This window comes from Neopsephotus bourkii, unplaced genomic scaffold (genome assembly GCF_033783945.1).
Source record: "Neopsephotus bourkii isolate Nb327-2 ecotype Australia unplaced genomic scaffold, CSIRO-AGI_Nbou_v1 NB_1433, whole genome shotgun sequence".
NCBI classification, from domain to species: domain Eukaryota; kingdom Metazoa; phylum Chordata; class Aves; order Psittaciformes; family Psittacidae; genus Neopsephotus; species Neopsephotus bourkii.
The window spans coordinates 5,757,318-5,781,493 of record NW_026901910.1 but is presented as its reverse complement, the minus strand read 5'-3'; the positions used below and the strand labels follow the sequence as shown (position 1 = coordinate 5,781,493).

Here is a 24,176-nt window from a genome sequence, read left to right as displayed (position 1 = left end):
CAGAACAGGGGGTGTGGGATATGAAAGACAATGGGGAGGTGGGTCACTCGTGGTCACCTGCACTGCCCTTAATGCTCTCCTTTGTCTTCTTCTGTCCCCTGCACAGGCCCCGGAGCAGTGCACGACGGCGGCAACGCGGCATCCCGGGCAGGCGCCGGGCTCTGCCTTTGGGCCACTCTCCTCGCTCGTCTCCTCCTCGACTTTTGATAAGGGAGCGGAGGGTCCCGGGAGGCCCCCGCTGCCCCCCACGGCACCCGGGGACTCCTCTCCATGGGGCGGGCGATGCGCCAGAGGATGGGCGCTGAGCAGCCGGGGATGGGCCTGTCTCGGTGCCCTTCTCACCGCCGGTTACGCTGTACAGACCCCACCACGTGCCACCAGACTGTCACCCACCGATGTCACCCCAGGGACGTGGTCCGGCACGGATGGGGCTCCCCACAGGCACGGAGCTGTCGCCAGGGATATCCATCTCGTTGTTTCACTAAGCCACCTATGCCCAAAAAGACCCCAAGGGCTGAAGCCCCATGGCTCTGCCTTCAGCCCTCTCGGTCCTGAATGTCACTTCTCGCTGCCAAAGCTCCTCCCTAAACACCCTCAGTGGCCCTTTCCAAGGGGCTCACCCCACACAAACAGGGTCAAACCCCTCACATTGGTCCTTCTCCTAGTTACCCTCTTCCTTACCCAAAGCACCATCACATTCCTAAGGGCAGGAGCCTGGTCACCCAGGAATGTGAGCCCTGAGGACTGCCACCAGCCCTCTTGGGGACCTCCTGCTCACCAGATCGGGCATCCAGGCTGCCACCCCTCTTTGCTCCAGACCCCTGTCCACTCCTCTGTTGCCCTCCCAGTGTCAGGGCCTGCCCCATGGCTCTCACCCTGATGTGCTGCCAGCACTTGGAATCATGGAATCAACCAGGTTGGAAAAGACCTTTAAGATCATAAAGTCCAACCTTTGTCCCAGCACTGCCAAGGCCACCACTAACCCATGGCATTGAGGGCCTCAGCTGCATGGTTTGGGAACACTTCCAGGGATGGTGACTCCAGCATGGCTCTGAGCAGCCTGTTCCAATGTCTGAGCACCCTTTGGGGAAGGAATTGTTCCTCATCTCCATCTAAACCTCTTGAGGCTGTTTCCTCTTGTCTTATCCCTTGTTCCCTTGGAGAAGAGACAAATCCCCACTTCACTCAAACCTCTTTTCAAGTAGTTGGGGAGGTTCCTCCAGGCTTGTTTTCCCAAGCACTTTCCAACCTGCACATCAAAAGCACAACACCACCACATTGGGCAGAGGCACTAAATGACACAGCAAAACACCAGGTCCTGACACTGGCACCCAGAGGGGATGGGACCACTCCTCACCTCCCTTTTCTCCCATGGTGGCCTCTCCTACCATCTGGCCAAGTATCTCTGCTCTTTGAGGGATGGAACACACGTGGGAGCACACATTCTGCCTTTTCTCACACACACCATGTGCCCCTGCCTGAAGAAAGTCCACCTAATGCACTTGCCCCTATGGAGGAGGCTCTGGCTCCATCACTTGCTGCAGGGACAAGGACAGCTCTTATGCCCTGAGCTTGCTACTTGCCAATCCCTGCTGCTGCTACATGCCTTGGACACCAAAATGGATGCAACCAGACTCTACCCTCTGCTTTCTCCCCTGCTACCCATGATGATGGTCCCATAACCTCCCTCCCTACTGAATCACAGCCCCAACAGCATCCTGCACCACAGTCCTGTATGTGGTGGCAGCCCTGAGCCTTCCCAATGCTCCATGTCCACCTGGGAGTACACCAGGGATAGACCCTCCTGTCCTGCCCCTGCACAGTCACCTGCAATGCCAGACCCTATGCCTGGACACAGAGCTTCAACTCTATAGCAACACAGCGAGCAAGCACACAAAGCATCCAAGTCCTGCTCTATGCCTCCCCATGCCTTGTCCCTTCCTTCTCCTTCTGTAAGTGACATGGCTTAAAAGCAATGACCATGCACATGCTGCCTTTCCCATGCAAACTTTGCTGCTACCACAACCTCCTTGCTCTGCCATCCTGCTGGAGAAAGCTGGGGCTGATGGTCCTCAACGCACAGGGTGATAGAATCAACCAGGTTGGAAAAGACCTTTAAGATCATCAAGTCCAACCATTATCCCAGGACTGCCAAGACCACCACTAAACCATGTCATTGAGGGCTACACCCTCGAGCCAGAAGCCACCATGGGCACCTCTCCATCCTTTATGCAGCCCCACAAGGGCAGAACCTACACAAAAGAAAGCAGCAACTACAACATCTCAATGGATGCTCCTGCCTCCACACCCTGGATGTTCAACATGTACCATGGCTGACTGCTAAAACCAACACGGCCCGATGCGCTGGCTTACCTGATGGATGAGGATCCAGCACAGTGCTGACCTGGAGAGTCCATGTCCTGCAGTCCCTGTGGTCCTACTCCTCTTCTCCAGCAGTGATCTAGGTCCTAGCACATGGCCCTGCGTGGCACCATCTTCAGCCGGCGTGGCGATAAGCACATCCTTCTCATGTGCCAGCTCCAAAAATCCCCTTGGGGCAGGAGATACTTTGCCCCAGCACCTTCACCAGTCAAAACCACCCTGTGACGGCCCCTCACCACCTCTCTGTGCCCCTTCCCAACCAGCCCCATATGTCCCTGTCCCCACAGCAAACGCTGACATAGCCCCAGATGCACAAGGGCAGTGGCATATTGGAGGTGACGACGAGACACCATGATGCACGCTGATGCCAGCGAACCCGGCGCCGGGGCCACCCTGTGCCCCATCCTCCTCCTCCTCCCTAGGTTGGGGCTCCCCCATCCTCTGCCTCGGATGGTGGTTGACATTCCCGTGCCATGTAACGTGCCATTGTGAGGAACGTGTTGGCTGTTGGAGGCCGGCTCTCCCCGTTGGGACGCTGGGGGGGTGGCCGGGCACCCGGGATAGGGGGAATGTGGCTCCCGGGTCTCTCCGGCTTATGGCCGTGATGGCCAGTCTTGAGTTTCCGTCATTGTATTCCAAGGGTGGCTCTACTACCTGAGATTTGTGCATGTTACATTGTAGTTGTAACCTTTTCTAATTCGGCAAGAATAAGAGATGGTTGTGATTGTGCAGTGTATCAATAAAGTTTGACCAACTTTGTACCTTTGGGGCTTTGCTTCATGGACCCCATAAACACCATGATGGATGCTTCGACCTCCCCCATCCCAACCAGGGGTTGTTCAAGTGTCCCTCATCCCATGTGTCTCCCCTGGGGCCCACACGTACCTGTTCATGGAGACCCTGCAGGGTAAAGACCAGCTTTGCTCTTATGGCTCACCTAAGTTCTGCAGAAGCTGCTCAGTTGGGAGCTTCCTTTGAGCAGTTCCTGGCCTCTTCTCCATTGTCTCTTAACAAGACCTGCTCTAACAACTAAACCTACCCACAAAGTCTCTGTGGACCACACACTCCTAAGGGTGATTTGTTCCCATTGGGATCTGACAGTGTGTGACATGGACAAAAAGCCTTCATCAAAGGACTAAGACCACAAGGACCGGGAGCAGAAGAAGCTGGCTCCCTAGCACAGCTATGATCTCACCCTAAAAACATGGGGCTGGGATAGTCCCCAGGGGTTGCTTCATATTTCTACTCCATCTACTGGGAGAAAACATTCAACAAGCTCCCCTAAAGGGGGACAGGGGACTTGGCGACCCCCTTGAATGATCCCAGCAGTAAGGTAAGTGCTTCCTCAGGAAAGGGGTATGGGAAGGAGTGAGCTGCCCTATACTGTGTGTCCTTCCCGGGTGTCCCAAACACTGCTGTCCCTGTGGTGTATGAGCCTGGCAGAAAGTCTCCCTGCCTTGGATGAGCTACATCCTGACTCCGTGCTCCTCTTCCCGAAAGGCTTTCCCCAGTGTTACCATTTCCCAACGTTACCATTGGGAAACCTTCTCTGCTTTGAGCCTCTCCAAAACCAAATTCCTGCCAGGGAGCTAGGACTACAAGAACTGCAAGTGCCATGAGGCAATGCTTGTCTCTTTCACATTAGTCCCTGTGTATCTTACCACTGTCTGGCCTCGCTATTGCTTCCCATCTTACCATGACAAGTTTGTTGGGTGTCTGGCAATCGATCAGCCTCCACGGGAGATAAACACCTATAGACAGCCTGATATCCCATCTGCCATCACACCTCACTGACACCATCAACCAGCACCAGGGATGCAGTGCAGCCCCTTTTCCCGTGCCCCTGGCCTTGGGTTGCCCATTGGCTCCCTTCCTGGTTTGGATGGTTTCCTCCCCAGCCCTCAACAACACCCAACTTGTGCCTAAAGACAAGGACCTGAGCTGCTAGGTCTAGAGGGATGGAGGGTGTTATTTCCATCCCTATCCACCACCAAGAGACACCAGTACGTATGTCAATAAATAAATACAGAAACACATCCACGGAGCAGCCTTGCTCTCAATCTTTAACTTGCTCTTTGTCCCTCAGCCTCTGGCATCAGACACTCCTTGATTTCTCACCTAGAGCACCGAAAAGTTGACAGTTACAGAGAGGTGAAGGAGATGGCCCCATTACCTCCATCCCCATTATGAGTATGAGCACTCCCCATGCCCCCCAAGCACTGCCTGTGCTGACAGGCTGGTTCTGCTCGTCCTGGCAGCCCCAAGAGCCGCACAAAGCCCTCCATCACCTTTCTTCCTGGGAGAGACAGAGGTACATCTGCTGCCAAAGACAAATCTGGCTGCAATGCTTGCTCCTATAACCCACATCCATAGGAAAGGGCTGGTTCCAGTGTTCCCTGGAGCTGGGGTGGCCAGATGCCTCCTCCCAATGCCATCCTGACACTGGAAACTGCCCCAACAGTCCTGTCTCCACATCCTCATTACCCTGTCCCTTACTTGGGACTTTTGCTCAAATCCTAGAATCAAAAAGGTTGGAAAAGACCTTTAAGATCATCAAGTCCACCTTTACTACAGCACTGCCAAGGCAGTGACCCATATCACTGAGGGCCTCAGCTACACAGTGTATGAACACTTCCAGGGCTGGTGACTCCAGCACTGCTCTGGGCAGCCTGTTCCAATGCCTGAGCACCCTTTGGGGAAGGAATTGTTCCTCAGCTCCATCTAAACCTCCCCTGATGCAGTTGGAAGCCATTTCCTCTTGTCCTATCCCTAGTTCCTTGGGAGAAGAGCCAGACCAGTTTTGCTCAGCCACTATATGTCACAAGGTGACTCCTTACCATTCTTTTTGCTCTCTCCCTCTTCTCCATGTGCATCTCTTGGGTGACACAAACTCATCAAAAGGCCAAGAAATCAAAACCCCAACAAAAGAGTCCTGCCATCACTATCAAGCAGCTTCTGATCCTACAAGAACAGCAGCTTGAGGAAAACCAGCATACGCAGCCTACAGACCAAAAGCACCAAGTAACCATCAGCAAAACACCAAGACTGATACAAGAAAGTTGTATCTACAGCCAAACTCCAGCCCAGGACACTTCACCCTGTGCTTGGCATCCAGTTTCCTACACTCACCTCATCACCGTGTCTCTTTCCCATGGGACTCGCTTCAGCCAATCCATGAGGCTCATGGGAAGCTTTTGGGATACCGAGTGGGATCCTGCATGAGGGAAATAGGGCAGAGCCACCCCCACACACACTCCCCATATACTCACCAAAGCCTTACCTGTGACACGTCACTGGTGAGGTCCAGGGTGCCTTCTCTCCCGGTGTCCCTCCCCATGTCCCTCCCTGTCACCCAGGGTGGGAGAGCACGGCAATGAGCACCACAACCAGACGGAGCGGCCACATGGAACAATCGTTTTAATGGATAGGCAGAGAGAGCCCCCCCTCGCCGCCCGCCCGTGCTCCCCGCGTGCCCCCCGCTGTCAGCTGCAGGGAAGGAAAGGAACCCAAAGGAGGAAAAGTGACCGCAGGAGAGACCCACCACTGGAACATTCCCAATCCCATGGTTCGGGGTGGCCGGGTGCCCATCGCTTCGCCGCCTTTTCCTTATCTCTTTGTTGTTTTTTATATATATATATATATACACACACACACGCAAACACACACACACATATACATACATATATATATATATATATAAAAATAGAAAACTGAGCTACATAGATCTCCCCCTATCCCTGCCCCACGGCAAAAGGCGACAGAGATGGGCCCCGGTCCCCCGTGGCCCTTTGTCACCGGTGACCCGAGAGCAGAAAGGTGAAGGGGTGTGGGGACATGTGGACCAAGACGCTGGTCTCGTTGAGGACCAATACACACCTAACTCCATATACAGCATGCAGTAATGGCAGCGGAAGGACCCAGCTGGGAACCGTGGCTAGAAGGCTAACCAAAAAGAAAAATTATATATATATATATATGTATATTTATATATACTGTATATATATATCCCATAAAAAGATTTAGTGTCTCCCTCCGCCTCGACGCGTGGTGAGAGTTGCCCGTGCCCTTGGCAAGAAATGTTCAGACATCAGACTGCTTTTTGGGCCGGTTTTGGGGGGATTTTGCACAGGTTTCTTCCTTCTCCTCCTCCTTCTCTTCCTTCTCCATGCCTCCTTGGCTGCGCGGCGCTTGACAACTTCTCTCTGCTCGCTCCTCCTCTCCTTTCTGCCTTTCTTCTTTATTCCTCCTTTTGTTTTGTTTTGTTTTTTCTTCCCCCTCGTTTTTTGCATCTCTGTTTTTTAGGAACTAAGAGTTCTAGGCTCGTATCAGAAAATACAATTAATAAAATGAACCATGATACAGAATCCCTTCTCATTCACAATGTCCACGGGTGGTATGATGAACGCGTGGCTCGACGCCGGTCTCCTTCCTCCCTTTCTGTCAGTGGTGGTGTGGTAACTGTTGAAGATCTATATATCTATACATATATATATATATATGTATATGTGGATATATATATATATATTCTGGAACACAAATGGCGGCACAGTCCATGAGAAGACGGGGAAATCTCAGCCAAGAAGAGAACCGGCACGTCCGCATGGAGGGTCCCGTGGGAAGGAGCGGGCGGGTGGTGGGAAGCGCCGTGCCCCATGGCCCTGCTTGTCCTCTGTGGGAAGAGAACAGCGAAAAAGGGGAGAAAAAAAGGCCTGGGAGACCAAAAAAAAAAAAAAAAATAGGGAAAAAAAGAAAAGAAGACTCAGTTGCGTTGCATCTTCAGCAGGAAGCCTGGGATTTGTTCTGCTTTTGTTGTCGTTTCTCTCCTTTCCAAATTCTCATTGCGGTTTGTTGCATGGTTTGGTGCTTCTGTCCCCCTCCCCAGGTGGCCTGGCCGGATACTCTCTCAATTCTTATGATTATTTTCGGAAACGGTGAACACATCATCTTCTTCTTCTTGCTCTTCTTCTTCTTCTTGTTCTTCCTCCTCTCCCTTCTGCTTGCACTCGCTGGCCATGGTCATCGCCGCCGCTGCTCCGCGGGCCGGCTTCTCAGGTCAAAAGTGGCGGGCGAGCTGGGCGAGTGGCAGGGCCAGGAGCCACATGCAGCCTCCTCGCCGCCACGCGCCGTTGTTCCCATCGTGGACTGCACCGGGACCTGTGGACGGGAGAGGAACACCCGGTGGTTAGCCACGGAGCCAATAAAACCCACTAAAACACAACTACCTGAAAGGAGGTTGGAGTGAGGGGCTGGTCTCTTCTCCCAAGGAACAAGGGATGGGACAAGAGGAAATGACCTCAAGCTGCACCAGGGGAGGTTTAGATGGAGATGAGGAGTGATTTCTTCCCTAAAGGTGCTCTGACATTGGAACAGGCTGCCCAGGGCAGTGCTGGAGTCACCACACTTGAAGTGTTCAAAAGCCATGTAGATGAGGCCCTCAATGACATGGGTTAGTGGTGACCTTGGCAGTGCTGGGATAAAGGTCTGACTTTATGATCTTAAAGGTCTTTTCCAACCTGGCTGATTCTATGTTTCTATGAAAAGAAAACCAACAAACCCACATCATTTGGGCCCCTGATGTAATGGCTCTGATAGCACAGTGGGTATCTGCATCTGCCCATGCCATTACCAACCCCAACCTCTGGGGCATAACCCCCTCCATAATCTCCCTATGGCCCTGATACCCCATACTGAGATCATCCCCTGCTCATCACCACCAACTAAACCCCCTCAATGCCCTTTGTCCTTCACCCAAAATTGTCTGTCCACATTTCCAGTCACACTTGTAGAGGACAAGATGGGTTTTGCCCAACACTGTCCACACTCTGCCAGCCCCAGTGAGTCAGCACATAGGGCTGACCACCCTGTTATCTCCCTCCTCTTTGTGTTGTGTGGGCATAATAACCCCTTGCCCATCCAGCAGAGACACTGTCACCAACACTGCATCCAGAACTTGGTGTTTTGCAACTCCACAGAGCTTCTGTGGGACTCACCACTCATAAAGTGCTCTGCCCATGGGCCCACACCATCTTGAGAACAAACTGGCATGAGGAGGGTGCTCAGGAAGAGCCAAGTCCATCCATGCCTTTGGGGATCACAGAGGGTGAGGAGCTCATGGCTCAATGTGGGAAAGGACGTGGGGGATTCCTGACCCAATGGCTTCCATGAAGACACCCCAGATAGCTGGCCAAGGGGAACACTAGCTGGAAAAGTTCTAGGGGAAGCAGGTCCTGATGTAGCAGGGCTGCCCACAAGATCTGCTCAACCTGCTTTAGAAACCCCAACACATCCCTTCACTTCAAAGCCTGAGTGGAGCACTAAGAACCATTAACCACTTGATCTCCCACCAGTAGCACTCACAGACACCTCGCAAGGTGTTAGGGTTGGGGCTTCCCACTGAGTCCCAGCTCCTGGCATGGTCAGGAAGTCAAATGCAAGGGCAGATCTGAAGATGTGCCTGTCCCTGTGCTACTTCCACAGCCCTCCCAACATCTTTAAGCCATCCCAAGGCACAAATGAAGCTGCATTGCTATGGAACCCGAAAATCAAGATGACACTGAGCCAGCTGCTCTTATGATAAGCCACAGATAACACCAGGAAGAGGACCATCCACCTTTCCACCCCTACAGCATCTCAGCATAAGCACTAAAAGCATCCCAGAGGAGGCAGGACTTGCCACGAGACTCAATTACACAGCAACACATGGAAAGCAGATCAGAGACAACCCATCTCCACCCCAAGAACAGGGAGAAGAAGGCGGGACATGCAGAAGGCACAGACTTCACTGGACGGGCACAATAGCTAGCAAGGAGGAGGAGGGATGGGAGGACAGCTACACAACAACAAGAAAGCCCTAATTCATTGCTATTCCAGCAGGAGAACTGGGGTTGTGGGGCAGGAACTCTGGCTGGGATGAGTTGGGGTGGGAGCCAGTGGGGCCCAAGGGGAAATGGAGCAAGGGGGAGCGCTTGGCATAGCAGGGGTCCCCAAATTACTGACCTTTCCAGGGTGTCAGGGCAGTAGTTGTCTCTTCTAAAAATTAAAGAACAAGGGAAAGTTAAGGCAAAAGGGCAATGGAAAGTGCAGGCTCGAGACACTGCGCTCGACCTGGGGCCAGGGAGAGCAAGCAGGTGGGGTAGAAAGTGTGATGCTGCTGCCCAAATCACAGCCTGCTCCTCTAGGGGCACAGTCCCCCCATCTGGGGATAGTGGTCCATGAGCTGAGACAAGCTAGGGACTGTGGGAACCCAGTGGGACTGGCAATGTCCATGGTGATAGCCTGACAAAAGGCAAAGCACAGGGGCTGGGATATGGGGAATTCTGGTGGTTCAGCGCTTCCTTATGCTCCTCTTATTCCCCTCTGTCAGGGTTCAGGGCCCATCCCTTCCAATAACCCTGCAACATCCCAAATGGATTTCTCAGTCTCTGGAAGTGGACCATTTGATGGAAGAGAATCAGAGGGATTGTTCTCTTCTCCCTAACTCCACACAAGGCTGTGGAACACTCCATCACCTCCCAGACAGCACCAAATGAGCCGCTGCACAAGGCAGCGAGCCTATAATAACAAGTGCTACATGTTAAATAAAGCACTAGTTGACCTTCCTGAAAAATGAGATTAAAAGAAGGATTAGAAGATGTAACACTACATTAGCCTCTGTCACTCAGCTCCCAAAAAGCTCATGTCATGGGATCCGCATGGATTAAACCTTCATTTGAGGGGAGGGAATGTCCAAAACACTCACTCAGCTGTAGGAAAAATGGGATGCACTGAAAACTGTCCCCCAAAACATCTTGTCCATGGTGGTTTAGGGCAGCTCAAGAGCCGTCACCCCCAGTGGGACACAATTAGTAATACTATTAAACCAATATTGCTCTACGGAAATGATGGGTGATCAAAGGACTCCCAAGTGTGTTCCCTGATGGGATTCACAGACACAGAAACAAAGCTAAGAGGGATCATAAAACAAGCTTAGGCTGTAGTGGGATGCTTCCCTGCATCCTGCCTGACACTGCAGTCACACAGAACATCACCCATGGGTTGGAAACCAACTAACAGCTTGTACAGAGCCAGCAGCAGAAAGTCATCTTCCCTTTTGGGGGTTCACCCAGCCAAACTGAGGTCACACATTAATTAAGATTTTAGCCTCAGAAACCCCACAGGGAGCCTAAACCATCAAAGCTAAGGAAGAACATGTGGCTCAGGATATGGTATGCAGGCAGCAGCATGGATGGAGCCAGGCCCAGGCAGCTCTGCAGTGCCATTGTCCCTAAAGAAAGGGGGTTATTTGGGGCACCAATGACCAGGAAGGCTGGAAGAGAACTGAGTTCCTAGGCAGTGATAATGATGGTTTAATGGGCAGGTAGAGATGCTGATGTTCATCACTTGGATGTTTTGGGAGAACAAATGGGTGTTAGGCTCATGAACATCCAAGGTTAGCTCTGCATCAGGGCTGCAGGCACAGAGCCGAGCATCCCAGATGGAACAAACTCCCCTGCCACAGCTCAGGGAAACCCAATACTGACACTAGACAGGTTGTCCATCTGCCCCTTCATCCCCTGAACCATATCCAGCCCCTCCTCAAGGATGGTGAGAAGTGGATGTTGCTTCCCAACATCTCCATATGCATCCTGTGCTGCTCCAGCACATTAACAACCCAACCTGTGCTTTGGGAATGACACTACCCCAGTGCTCTTTGCATCACTGAGAGTACAGCCTGCTAGCCCTGAGCCACCGCATCGATGGGTCTGGAATGATGAAGCTTGTGCCTGACCATGCAATAACAAGGAGAAGACAAGGCGCGTGGCAAGGAGAGATGGGAGAGGATACTGGGAGAGGGCACAGGTCCTCAAGCCCTGCTTTTCCCATATGGTTCTCACCCCATATCCCTGGCAAGGAAATATCCCTGTGGAAGTGGCCAGAGACAAGGCTTGATGTTCACCTTCAGCTCTTGATGGCCATGAGGGGGATCTGGGGATCACTGCCCCTGCTCCGGCTTTGCTTGATACATGCTGAGCAGTATCAGATGGATGCATTGCTCTCATCCCAATTCTGGTACTCAGAGAAATCAGTCCCTAGATGAGAGTACACAGGTTCTTCTCCTCCCTGCCATCTACACCTTCCCATCTCCTGGCCCTCTGCACCTTTCCATTCCTGCTGGCACCATCAGTAAGAATATATCTGCTTGGTAGGAGGGGAAAACATGACCTTGAAGGTGGTGGAGCCCTGGGGGCCTTCAAACAGAGGTTCTCCTTGGTATTTGTCACAGTGAGAAGATGGAAACTTGCAGTCAAGTCCTAACTTGGCTTTGACAGAAGATCCCAAACCCCTCAACACTGGCAGGCACAGGACCCGTATCAGGAGGTAGGTTTGGAGGTTTTCCACTTTCCCTGAGCTCACCACGACCTCCAACCCATGCTCCAGAGCACAAAAGATCAGCACATCTCCCCCAAAAGACAAGGAGACCCTTCCCATGTCTCTCATGTTGGTGATCTCCCTGTTAAGCTGTTCCCCATCCGTCTCCCTCTGCCCTACTCACCATAGAGGATCATGCTGGCGTTGGTGTTTCCTAGCTGGTTGGAGGCTACGCAGGTGTAGTTGCCATAGTCCTGCTCGGAGACATTGAAGAAAGTCAGCTTGGAGGAGAAGGCTTTGTTCTCCACTTTCAGTCCTTTCTGACCTTCAGCCAGCCTGGGAAGAAAGCAGAATGGGAGAGGGTCACTGTGATGGCATCAGGAGGAGAAGCACCCACTGTTTTGCATGACCTACCATCCCCTGGTCCTCCCTGTGAGTGGGGACATAGAGCCTGCGACAAAGATCAGGGATGAGGAGGGAGAAGGGAAGTTATTGAGAGAGATAGGGAAGATGGATGCTACTCTGCTGGCTCTCATCCCTTAGCTGCCACCCTGCACCATCCCCATCAGAGGCAACCATCAAAGTCACTGCTGAAGGGGTTGGGGCTTCCCAAAAGCCATGCAGAGGGAGGGATGCTCCCATGCCCAGGGAGGGAATATGGGAAATGCTCCTGGATTCCCACTTACATCAGCCTCGAGGGCTTTTCAGTCCTCCCTGCTCTGTGGGGTGCCTTCTTGCTCCCTCCTTCACCCCTCACCCTGCCAGCTCTTGCAGCATGCACAGCACCCATGCCTTTGTGTGGACCATGGAGCAGGGAGGCATTCCTCAGCTGACACAAACCTGAAGCATCACCCAAGTGCTTTGACATCCCTGAGCCGGTGTCCCCCCTCTGCTTAGCTCCTGCAGCTCTTTTACTTGCTATTTCCTCCCAGGAGGTGCTGCATCTCCGTTCTCACCCCTGCTACACTCTGAGCACCCATCTGCTTTGCAGGCCCTTGTGATGTGACCTACTTCTGAGTAAAGCCTTTCATCTCTCACGCAAACATCCACTGCTTTTACACTCCTCTTGCTCCTTTCCTCCCCAAAATAGGCAGCTCCAACCTCTCCTCTAGCTTCTGGAGCATCTTTTTTGGCTAAAACACGCCTTCTTTTAATGACCTGGGTGGCTTGTGCTGTGTTCAGCCACACCGCAGCCCCTTCGGGCTTCCCAGGGAGAAGCAATGGGAAAACAGAATCATAGAATCAGCCAGGTTGGAAAAGACCTTTAAGACCATCAAGTCCAACCTGTACCCCAGCACTGCCAAATCCCACCACTAACCCATGTCAAATGGGTTAAAACCCTTTGCCTGGGGTCATTCACTCCAGAGTGGGATCCTTCCCTGTTCTCCTTGCTCCCAAGCCACATCGCTGTGCAAACCCTGTCTCTCAACACCTCATTTCTTTTGCCTTTCCAAGAGCAAGGAGCTGACTCTGCCTTCTGGCTAAAGTGTTTAAAAAGATGACAGGGATTTCATCCTCTCCTAAGTGCTTGGATTTGTGCTGCCAATATCACTCTCGGATGTTATGCTTCACCTAAGCAGGGATTTACCTTAAAACAGAGGCACGGGTAGCAGTGATCCTGCCTGTGCTGCCTGCACAGGGAGGGAAAACCTGTCTGGCTGAAAGAGGCAGCTGGAAAAACCCCCTCCCAGCATCCCAGCATCCCAACCTGGCTTGTGCTGAGGGTTATTGGGAATTCAACTGGTTATTGTGGCCCCATTGAGGAAGGTCCCACACCAGGTCCCCTCCCAGTTTTGTCCCCCAGGATCTTACCTTTTGTCATCTTTGTACCACTGGAAGTCAGCAGAGGGGACAGCAGAAGCTTCGCACATCAGGATGCCCTTCTGCCCCACTGGCACCCCAGTGCTCTTTGCACCCGAGATGTATGGCGGGTCTGTGGGGAATATGGGAAACCTGGGTCAACACCTGGGGGCATCTGATCCCTTGCCCTTGCACCTTAAACTCCTTTTCATTTCTCTGCACTTAGGAAGGGGCCAAAATTATCTCCAAGCCCGTGTCCAGCCCCTGATGCTCCTGTCCAAGGGGTTTGGGGCTCATGGGAGACCCCAATTTGCAGATGAGTGAGGGTTTCTCTGAGGACTGGAGCCCCCATCCCTTGGGTACCATGTGTGTCCTTGTGCTAAGCAATGAGTGGCCACAAAGGGGTTTAGAAGGGTCTTCAGCTCTATCAGAGCATGAAATATGCTGCTTGCTTCCTCATTCTCTTTCTTTCTCTCTCTCTCTTATTCTTTCTAATAGAAAAAATTCCTGTTTATTGCTCACTTCTCTCGTCTCCCCAGAGGTTATCAGCACAGCATCTCACCATGGGTGGAAAACCCAGGTTGATGGAGACAGCCGAGGAGGAGGTGATGGAAAAAAAGCAGCTTGAAAAGAAGGGGGGGAAAGGGCAAACCACAACCTGTTCAAATAAACTCTTGCTGCTCCTGCTTCCCAAATCCCATCCCCTCATGGGGTGGCATATCCAACCCCATCCCTGTCTACTCACAGTTGACAGTGACTTTGACTCGCTGGACCACGGGCGCTGCCACATCATTGGAGGCGCTGCATTCATACTCCCCAGACTGCTCCCTTGTGATGCCTGTGATCTCCAGGTACTCATCCTCACTGATGAAGCCCACAGCTGCAGGGACAAAGGGAAAGGGCCATGAGTGATGGGAAAGGATGGCAAAACTGTATGTGTATCTGCACAGAGCACCTAAACCTTCTATGTGTTCCACCATCCCAACAAAACCCCTGCCAGAAAGGTGTTCCCAAGCAACAGACCTCTGCGATGGCTTTGGCCCCACCAAGAGCATCACTTGCTGGAGACAATGTCCCAAGGGTGGGCAAATTTGTCCTCGCCAAACCTGCACCAATCTCCACATGTGCCCTGCAACAATGACCTGAAATCATCTCTTATTGGCAGCTGTACACCCCACCTCACCATCTTGCTGGGCTCATACAGAATCATAGTCACCCAGGTTGGAAAAGACCTTTACCCTACCACTGCCAAGGCCACCACTAACCCATGTCACTAAGGGCCTTGCCTATAGAGTAAAGGAACACTTCCAGGGATGGAAGTGTTCAAACCCTTCAAACAGTGTTCAGACATGGACACCTCTCTCTAATTTTTCAGCTTCAATTCATTTACAACCACTTTATTCCCATCAGTTTTGGTGCCAACACCTCCCTTCAGCTGAAACACTTCATCCCATGACTGCTGCAGGCTCATTCCTATGGTGCCCATGGGGCTCTGTGCTTGCTCGCCTTTCCCTCCAGTTTGGCTCAAAGCCACACAGATGCAGCCCCCTCTCTTCCAAGAGCCTGCTTCACTTTGAAGCATCCCTGGAAAACAGCAACGCTCTGGTGCTGGACCACAACAGTCTCCCAGTTGGAGATCGCAGTATTACAACAAGCACAGATTTCAACCAAGAAACCTGGCAGTTAGGACACATCCACATCCCGAGGAAACGCAGCAGGAACAAACAGCACGGACAACTTTTCCCTTCTCCCTTCTTTTTGTTCCCATCTCTCTACCAGATCTCCCACTGATGGCCGAGGTGCTGTAATTACTGTGCAAAGCATCTCCGGGACCGGTGTCACACTTAATATTCCTATAAATTTTAAACGCTAGTCCTTGGTACATATGTGTGGCAATTGGTGTCATATTTTAATTTGGCTTGCCCTACACCATCTGAAATTAATAATAGCTGGAATTACCAGTGTAATTTATAAATTAACATTGCTGCAGCATTAGGAAATAAATTAGCTCTGGACAGCTGTTGCCAGCAGTGAGTGCCAATGGCACAGAGGCCAAGCACAGGTCCCTGTGGGATGCAGCCGGTGGATCCTGGTGATCCCACCCTCACCCTCGCTTTCCACCCGGCTACCTGATGAGCCACAGCTCGCTGCACTTGACCAGTGAACCGTGTGCATCTTGCTCCTGATAAATCCATGCAAATTATCCACGTGGGATGCTTCTGCCAGGGCGCATCCTGCTGCTGAGGCTTTTGTAGCATCCCTTCACATGGTACATCAATAGTGAATGTGGCCACACGCCACCACCCACTGATGTGGCTCTTTGGGAAACACACAAAGCCCCGGTGTGATTTCTGTTACACTCCTGTACAGCTCAACAGGGTGAGCTCCTGCAATAAGCACCCACTGGGATCCTGCTGCTGCAAACCCAGGTTTGGGATTGCTCAGCATCGCAGATGGGATTGTCTGCTTAAGCTACTGCAAAGATGCTCAGTCCTAATAATAGATTCATGGAATGGTTTGGGTTGGAAGGGACCTTAAAGCTCATCCAGTTCCAACCCTTGTCATGGGCAGGGACACCTTCAACTGGAGCAGCTTCCTCCAACCCCCTGTGTCCAACCTGGCCTTGAACACTGCCATGGATGGGGCAGTCACAGCTTCTCTGGGCACCCTGTGCCAGGGCCTCAGCACCCTCACAGGTCTCTGTCACAGACGGATTCTGATGTTCCAGTCACTCATATTAGGAGCAAGCGAAGTCTGTCCATCCGGCTGATAAATGACAAGATTGACAGCTATTCTGCTACAGCATCTTCTAGACATGGGAATTTGCAGTGTGCAGTATGCCATGTTCAATTCCTATTCCATGATCTGCATTATGGTCACTGATGTCAAGATAAAATGTCTTTGTATTCACAAACCACAAGATGCTTGTGGTACTTGCGCTGGCAGTAGAGACCCATTCAACCCATAAAGGTAGGACTTAACATCATCTTTAACTGGAGCCAGGGAATCATGTTTCCAAAATAAATATGCTTTTTCTACTGCTGCATACCCAAGTAACTGTCTCTAAAACACATATAGCAGAGATATGGAATGTCAGGAAATCACAGCTTGGCTCTGCCCTGCACCAAACATCATGGGGACCCTGGGACTTCGCACACCCACTGAACTGAGGTCGTTGTACACACACATATGGATCCCACAGTTCCAGACCGACCCCATGAGCTTCGGGAAGGGGGGGAAGCAGCTTTTCCTGTGCATCCCATATGATGAGTTACGATGTTCACCCTCATCGCCAACCCCACCGAGGGCCTGACGGGCAAAGCTGCTGAGCTCATCATTCAGCACAATTGAAGGGCAGCATATGAAGGTTTTACCCCCAAATTAGTTGCAGACACACAAATTCCAGCGTTAAATCCGTCGGGCTGGCACCACTTCGCTGCAGCAGAAGGAGAGAGGGGAGGGAAAAGTCATCCCTTTTATAGCTGACCCAGAATCAGCTTCTCTGTAGCACAGCGCTGCCTGCTGATAAAATAACGCCACAGCCGGTGGGCTTCAGATGCTCCGATGAGCAAATGTGAGTCAGGTTTGTGCAAAGGCTCAGATAACACTCTGCTTCCAAACTCTCAGATACCACTCAGCTTCCCAACTACCCAAAGGCTCTTGCCTGAGTGTTCCGGAGCCAGCTCACACACAGCAAGAATTAGGTCTCTCTATAGCCAAGCTGTAGTTTGCAGGCCCAGTTTGATCTGGGAGCAAAGCACCTCGAGCGTGTTTCATTCCCGGGCAAAAGACTTCATTAAAGTAACTGCAAGGGTCAGCTTTCCACCTGCAAAAGCTCCAAAAATTGGGAGATGAAGGTTTCCTCCGTGCCTGTACTGAAGTCTGAGATAGGCACATAGTAATCAGCAGTGCAGAGTTCAGGGCTTGGAGTCTGGCTCATTGGGTTTTCAGCTGCAGCACATGGACATTGGTGTGCAGAGCCCACCCAGGACCAAAATGGGATGCTCTGAGCCAGGGCTGACACCTGCACAATCTGGTATTACTCAGCTAACAACGACGACAGCATTAGACCTTCCTGCATGAGATGCTGGCCACATCCTGCTTCCTTAGTGCCGGCTTCAGCATCTCAAGGAATAAGGTGAAATCAGTGATTCCTGCCCTGAGGACACCAGGTGAAGAAGCCACTTGCTGTGTTCCTCCATCCCCTTCCGCATAAGGGATTTGCAGGAAAACTGGGTCCATAAAGTCACTTCACTGCCTTATTGCTTCAGCAGCCAAGGGACAAAGGTATGACCAGAGAGTAATTGCCCAACAATATGACTCCCTGGCCTCTGCTTTCTTGCCTGTTTATAATGGGAAGTCTTCCTGACAGCTGGACAAATCTCATTCATTAGTGACTGCCAGAAATAGAAACCCAAATAGATGGGACCCAGGGAGCAGGGCCGGGGCTCAGCAAATACAGCCTGGGATAAACACAGGGCTCATAAACACGGGCTCTGCTTTGGGTGAAGCTCAGTTCCCTGGCTTTAGGAGCAAGGCAAGCCTTAGGTGGGGTTTGGATGGGTATTATTTCTCCAACACCTCACATGTATCCCTTTGGGATTGCACTGCAGTCATCCCGCCACCCATCTGAAACTAGAGCTAAAGCAATGCAGTGGGAACCCAGCTCCCTCCATCCCCACCTCCAAAAGCACCCAGAGCTCAGGGATGTTCAGGGATGCTCTGGCCCAGGGCCCTGCAGCTCCAGGAGCTCCCCCAGAGCTGGAATCGATGGTGGGAACTGTTCAAGGCTGCCTCTGCTTGAGCACAATTAGGAGCTGAAATATTGCAGGAATTAATGGGAGAGTGCTCTCATCTCCTCAGGAACTAGAAAACCAGCACAGCCAGCACCCCTCATTATTATTATTAATACTAATAATATAATACAGGCCAGAAATGGACTAGGCACAAGCGTAATCCTTGCTCAGCAGCTGAGGATGATGAACTAACCCAGTGCAAGCCGGAGAGATGGAAAACCAGAACCTGAATCCACCTGGATGGAGAGCGGGATCCTGGCATAAACCATCACACACTATTTAGGACTTGGGGTCCCACACAGTGTGGATGGATGAGGACAGCAGACCCCTCCTACATCCGTGTTCCTCCCTTCTTGCCTTTACCCTTTGCTTCTCCAGGTTTTCCCAGCCTGACTCGTCTCCCTTCTGCCTCCTCCTACCCATTTGCTTCCATTGAGCCTCTGACAAGATAATAACTCACCAGAAAGTGAGCACATGCTCCCAAATTAATGATGTGCCACTGTCCCCCAGCTTGCTGGTGCAGCATGTTCAGAGCTCTAGGACACAGCACTTATGGCATTCCCTGGCGGAATGCTGCCCATAATGTCATTAATAAACAAGGCAGAGAGGTCTTACTCTCTGTCACAGTGTCTGAGCAGCACATCACTGTTTCCGTACACCGTGGTATCTTCTGAGGACCAAAACTCTAATGGAGCAGTGCTGCTCCTGCTCTGAGTCTTGTGATATACCAGCAACCAGCAGGACAGCATACCTTCCATGCTGCCATGTGCCCACAGCAATTCATAGAATCCCAACCTGGTTTGAGTTTGAAGGGACCTTAAAGCTCATCCAGTTCCAACCCCTGTCATGGGCAGGGACACCTTCCACTGGAGCAGCTTGCTCCAAGCCCCTGCATCCAACCTGGCCTTGAGCACTGCCAGGGATGGGGCAGCCACAGCTTCTCTGGGCACCCTGTGCCAGCTCCTCAGCACCCTCACAGGGAAGAGCTTCTGCCTAAGAGCTCATCTCCATCTCCCCTCTGGCAGGTTCAAGCCATTCCCCTTGGCCTGTCCCTACAGGCCCATGTCTAAAGCCCTTCTCCAGGTTTATTGTAGCCCCTTTAGGCACTGGAGCTGCTCTAAGGTCTCCCCTTCAGGAGCCTTCTCTTCTCCAGGCTGAACTCATTGCATGTTGGATCAAGGCAAGATCCCCACCAAGGCTGTGCTATTTCCACCTCTGAAGCTTCAAACCCTCAGCAAAGCATCCTGCAATAAGTTTGATGCCCAGAGTCCTAAGGCTTACCCTTAGGCACCACCATACCTCCTACACTGATCTGCTGCATCCTCCAAGCACCGATCCTCTTGCCCAGGATGGGCTGGATAAGGAGAATATTTTATGGAGATAATTTTATTAAAATGTTTACAACAATGCAGATATTGACATCTGGCTTCAATCAATAGCACAATTTATTGTCCTTCAAGGTGAACATTAAGCCAAGCTGCCCATTAGTCAATATTTACCTCTAAGGTCTATAAATCTTTATATGGGCTGCAGTGGATGTTGACAGCGGGCTGATTCCAGATAAGTAAAAGGAAGAGCGTGAAACATTGTTCCTTTTGGAGGTGAAATAGTAACTAGTTAATTACAGTCCCTACAGCCATTCTCAACTATCAATTTATGGCCACTTCTGGCAATAAAAATTAACATTGTGCAGACTCCCGGCTCCGAGTGACGTGCTAAACCCAATGGCTGTATATTTCCTATGTCACTCCCATAGTGATGGCCATTGTAGGACAGTTTAGAGTAGCTAAATAAACCACACAAAGGTACTAAGAGGGAATTGTTGGTGCCCAAGACCTGCTTCACCTCTCCTCTGTGGCCCAGCAGATGGGATGATGTAGGGTGAGTGATTTAGTAGCATCACACAGCGCTCTGTGTGCAACGAAGGAGGTAGGGAAAGGAATGGAATCACCCCAAACCTGAGTGCTCAAAGCAGGGGCAACACAACCCCCAGTATGTGGGCAGGTAGAATCAACCAGGTTAGGAAGACCTTTAAGATCAGCAAGTCCAACCTTTATCCCACTTTAACCACTAACCCATGTACTGAGGGCCTCGGCTACACAGTTTGGAAGCACTTCCAGGGATGGTGACTCCAGCCCTGCCCTGGGCAGTCTGTTCCAGTGCCTGAGCACCCTTTGGAGAAGGAATTGTTCCTCAGCTCCATCTAAACCTCCCCTGGTGCAGCTTGAATTCATTTCCTCTTGTCCTATCCCTTGGGAGCAGTGACGAGCCCCCTCCTGGCTCCATCCTCCTGTCAGGCAGTTGTAGGGAGCGATCAGGTCCCCCCGAGCCTTCTCTTCTCCAGACTGAACCCCCCAGGTCCCTCAGCCATTCCCCATCACACTTGTGCTCCAGGCCCTGCACCAGCTCTGTTGCCCTTCTCTAGCCCTGCTCCAGCACCTCAACGTCTCTCTTGCAGTGAGGACCCCAGAACTGAACACAGGATTTGAGGTGCAGCCTCATCAGTGCCCACCACAGGAGCACAATCACTTCCCTGCATTTCCTGCTCCCAACAGCTCAATTGAAAACTAAGGAACAAAGTTCAGGCGTTTCTAGAACTCCCTTCCCAAATCTGTGTTTGCTGAAGCAAATGAGAGCAGCCAGGGCAGCATCCCCTCCGTGCATCCCCTCTTTCAACTCCCCAGTGCCAGCCTGCTCCAGCTGAAAAAGGCTGGGGAGAATTAACCTGCTGGAAACCATCCAGAGCAATCATTAAAGAAATGATTTTTTGAAGATTACCCTATCGACCCATGCAGGCACGGATGCTCCTCTCCTCCTCTTGGGAATATTCCATCCCTCTACCACCGGCTCCAGTCTGCAACCCCCCTTACAATCACAGAATCATAGAATAGTTTGGGTAGGATGAGACCTTCAAGGTCATCTAGTCCAACCTGCAATGAGCAGGGACATCTTCAATTAGATTAGGTTGCCCAAAACCACATCCAGCCTGGGCTTGAATGTCTCCATCTACCACCTCTCAGGGCAGCCTGTGCCAGTGTTTTACCACCCTCATTGTAAAGAATTTCTTCCTTACACCCAGCATCGATCTCCTTCTTTTAGTTAAACCCATCACTCTTGATCCTATCACAACAGGGCCTGCTAAAAAGTCTTTCCCATCTTTCTTCTAGGCCCCTTTTAAAGGAGAGATGCCTTTAGAATTACACCACAACCAACATACAGCAGATACAGAGTATGAACCTCCACTTCTTCATTATTCACAAGCCTTCAGAAGGACTGCAACCCCACAAACAAGCATATCAGAGACTGCATTGTGCTTACACAGGGCCAAGTCTCTCTCTTTTTGAGGTTTCCTGATTACAAGGGAAGAAATCTCTCCTCTTACATGTTTTTCCATGTTAATGAGCATGTTTCCATGGTTGTGTAAAGACCCAGGGGATTACGCTCTTGCTGCTTGGCTTTCGCACAGCGCTCAGAGCTTATCAGTACCTTCCTCTGCTGCTCCCTCCTCATCCTCACACCCCAGGGGTGGTCACCATCCCTAATTGTGCCCAGTGCCACCAAAGAGAGAGGAAATATCACATTCTCCTTACTCATATCCTTCATTACAGTGGTTTGGCAGAGCTCTCCCAGCCAATGCTGCTCTGTGCCTTTGTATGCACAGACTACGAGGGAGAGGGATGCCTGGTGCTGACCACTGCACTAAAGGTTCCTGATGCACCTCAAGCAGATGAAGGCTGAGGGATAAAGTTATAAAGTCCTTCTCCTGCACTGGTATCAGTGCCCCCACCTGCCCTGGCTGTGCTCTCCTCATGCATGGCCATGAAGGGCTGTGGCTTCTCCTTCCAGCTCCTTTGAGTATAACAGGAAGCTGATGGTTTCACCTTGAGAGGCACAATTTGGGGTTGACATGAGCAGAGATGACTATAGCTGAAAACCCCATCTCTGGCTGCCCGTGATTTCAACAGACACCTTCTGCATACAAAGCACCAACCAGGAACCATTACAGGAACCATCACTGCTGCCAACCCTCTGCTCTTTGCACATTTCTTCAACTTCTTGCACTATTCAGAGCTAAATCTGAGCAGGACCCACTGCTGAGACCACACTTGGGGCTCACATCTCCTACAACAGCTCCAACGTTCAACTATTCGGTGGGCACATCTGAGCAGTCATTGGGGCACACAACTGGTGTAAAACCTTCAGACACCACCACATCTCCTATATTCACAGCTTATAACCTAGAATCACCTACAGCCAACCAAACTGAAGCACAGGGAGCTGAAACACCTTAGGCTCCCCAGCACGACCACCCTGCTTTATGCCCAGGGCCAGACCTCCAATGCAAATCTGTGCCAGGGCTGCCTGCCCCGTTGGCTCTCCTCTCCTCTAATGTTGCAGCAGATCGAGCTGCCCATTATAGCACCATTGTAAAGAGTTTTGAGCTTAAAAGTCCTTGAAAGTTTCCCACTGTGACTCGTCAAACAAGATCTTTTTCACTTTGCCTCTATTCTCCCCCTAACAATATTTATACTCATTTCTTTTATTGAAATCTACCAGCCGCCTGTTCTATTATAACCACCTGAGTGGCAGCTCCTATTCTCCAGGAGCCTGCAGCCCATCTATTCTCCAGACAATGAGGTACAAGCAGTCTATCTTCTATTGTGCTTCCCAGCCTTTGGCTCTCAAATCTTCCATCTCAAAAAGGCAGCTCAGAGATGCCTCCATGCAAAACATAGGAATCCTGGGTTGCGCAGAGGCTTCCCAAGTTTGCTGCCCTCCAGTCTCCAGGGAGATGCTACTGTGGTACCCATGATCCCTTAGGAATGCTTCCCCTTACATCCCCTGTGAACTGCAAGTTGGCCTTAAAGATACTTGGGTTGCTGCCGCGATGTTGTATGCCTCAGACAACTCATTTGTTAGTGGGAATAAAAGAGGAGCATTAAACCCTTTGTTTGCAAGAAGTAGTTCCTTGGGAAATAAAAGGATTATGGAAATTAATATTTAAAGAAACAAAACAAAACAACTTGGAGACCAACCACCCTTGAACGAGGCTCTAATTCAGGAGGAAATGAGTCGAATCAAAAATGAGCCCTTTTATTTCAGTGCAAGGCAGAGTCAGGCTCAGGGCTCACTGGAAGCAGCCTTACTCAGCCTCTCCCAGTCCCTGCCTCCTCCTGGGGTGCTGGTAAGGATGCTGAGCAATAGGAAAAGATCCAGATGGCACATCCCACTGTGTTAGAGCACATCAGCAATGCCTGCAGCTCTCAAAGCACCTATGTGGTGCTCAGTTGGGTGCACAGATGGGTGTAGGGCTCACAGAGGGCTGCTTTTCTTAATGCTATCTACCTATTACCACAAGCATGGAGCAGGGCACCTCCTACTTGGACTTTAGGATCCCCGCACTCAGAGGTGGTGACCCTCATGGTGGCACGAGGATGGATGCTCTGATCCGCTTCATAGAATCAACCAGGTTAGAAAAGACCTTTAACATCATGAAGTCCAATCACTCCTCATCACTGCCAAGGCCACCACTAACCCATGGCACTGAGGGCCTCGTCTCCACAGTGTGTGAACACTCGCAGGGACGGTGACTGCAGCCCTGCCCTGGGCAGCCTGTTCCAATGCCTGAGCACCCTTTGGGGCAGGAATTGTTCCTCAGCTCCATCTAAACCTTCCCTGGTGCAGCTTGAGGCCATTTCCTCTTGTCCCATCCCTTGTTCCTTAGGAGCAGACCTGGCTCCATCCTCCTGTCAGGCAGTTGTAGGGAGCGATAAGGTCTCCCCTGAGCCTTCTCTTCTCCATACTAAACAGACTAATTCTATACAGCATCTCTGCCTCCTTGCAGGAGCC

The 24,176-nt window shown here is 51.4% G+C and overlaps 2 protein-coding genes across 12 annotated transcripts in view; one reads left to right on the top strand and one right to left on the bottom strand.

Moving 5' to 3' along the window:
• The window catches only part of LOC133220461 (opioid-binding protein/cell adhesion molecule homolog), a 332,740-nt gene extending 331,304 nt beyond the window's left edge, over nucleotides 1-1,436 (top strand). For all 6 annotated transcript variants that reach the window (XM_061368627.1, XM_061368626.1, XM_061368630.1 and 3 more), the window contains one exon: nucleotides 107-1,436. In XM_061368627.1, coding sequence (XP_061224611.1) covers nucleotides 107-207 — 101 coding nt within the window. In that variant the 3' untranslated portion in view covers nucleotides 208-1,436. The remainder of the gene's footprint in view (nucleotides 1-106) is intronic.
• Nucleotides 1,437-6,013: 4,577 nt separating this feature from the next.
• Nucleotides 6,014-24,176, bottom strand: part of LOC133220459 (protein CEPU-1) — a 333,868-nt gene continuing 315,705 nt past the window's right edge. For 5 of the 6 annotated variants that reach the window (XM_061368613.1, XM_061368610.1, XM_061368614.1 and 2 more), the window contains 5 exons: nucleotides 14,276-14,410; nucleotides 13,543-13,663; nucleotides 11,915-12,066; nucleotides 9,379-9,411; nucleotides 6,014-7,536 (listed from right to left, as the gene is read on the bottom strand). In XM_061368613.1, the coding sequence (XP_061224597.1) occupies nucleotides 7,436-7,536; nucleotides 9,379-9,411; nucleotides 11,915-12,066; nucleotides 13,543-13,663; nucleotides 14,276-14,410 (542 nt within the window). In that variant the 3' untranslated portion in view covers nucleotides 6,014-7,435. The remainder of the gene's footprint in view (nucleotides 7,537-9,378; nucleotides 9,412-11,914; nucleotides 12,067-13,542; nucleotides 13,664-14,275; nucleotides 14,411-24,176) is intronic. The other variant, XM_061368611.1, reaches the window with a different exon arrangement.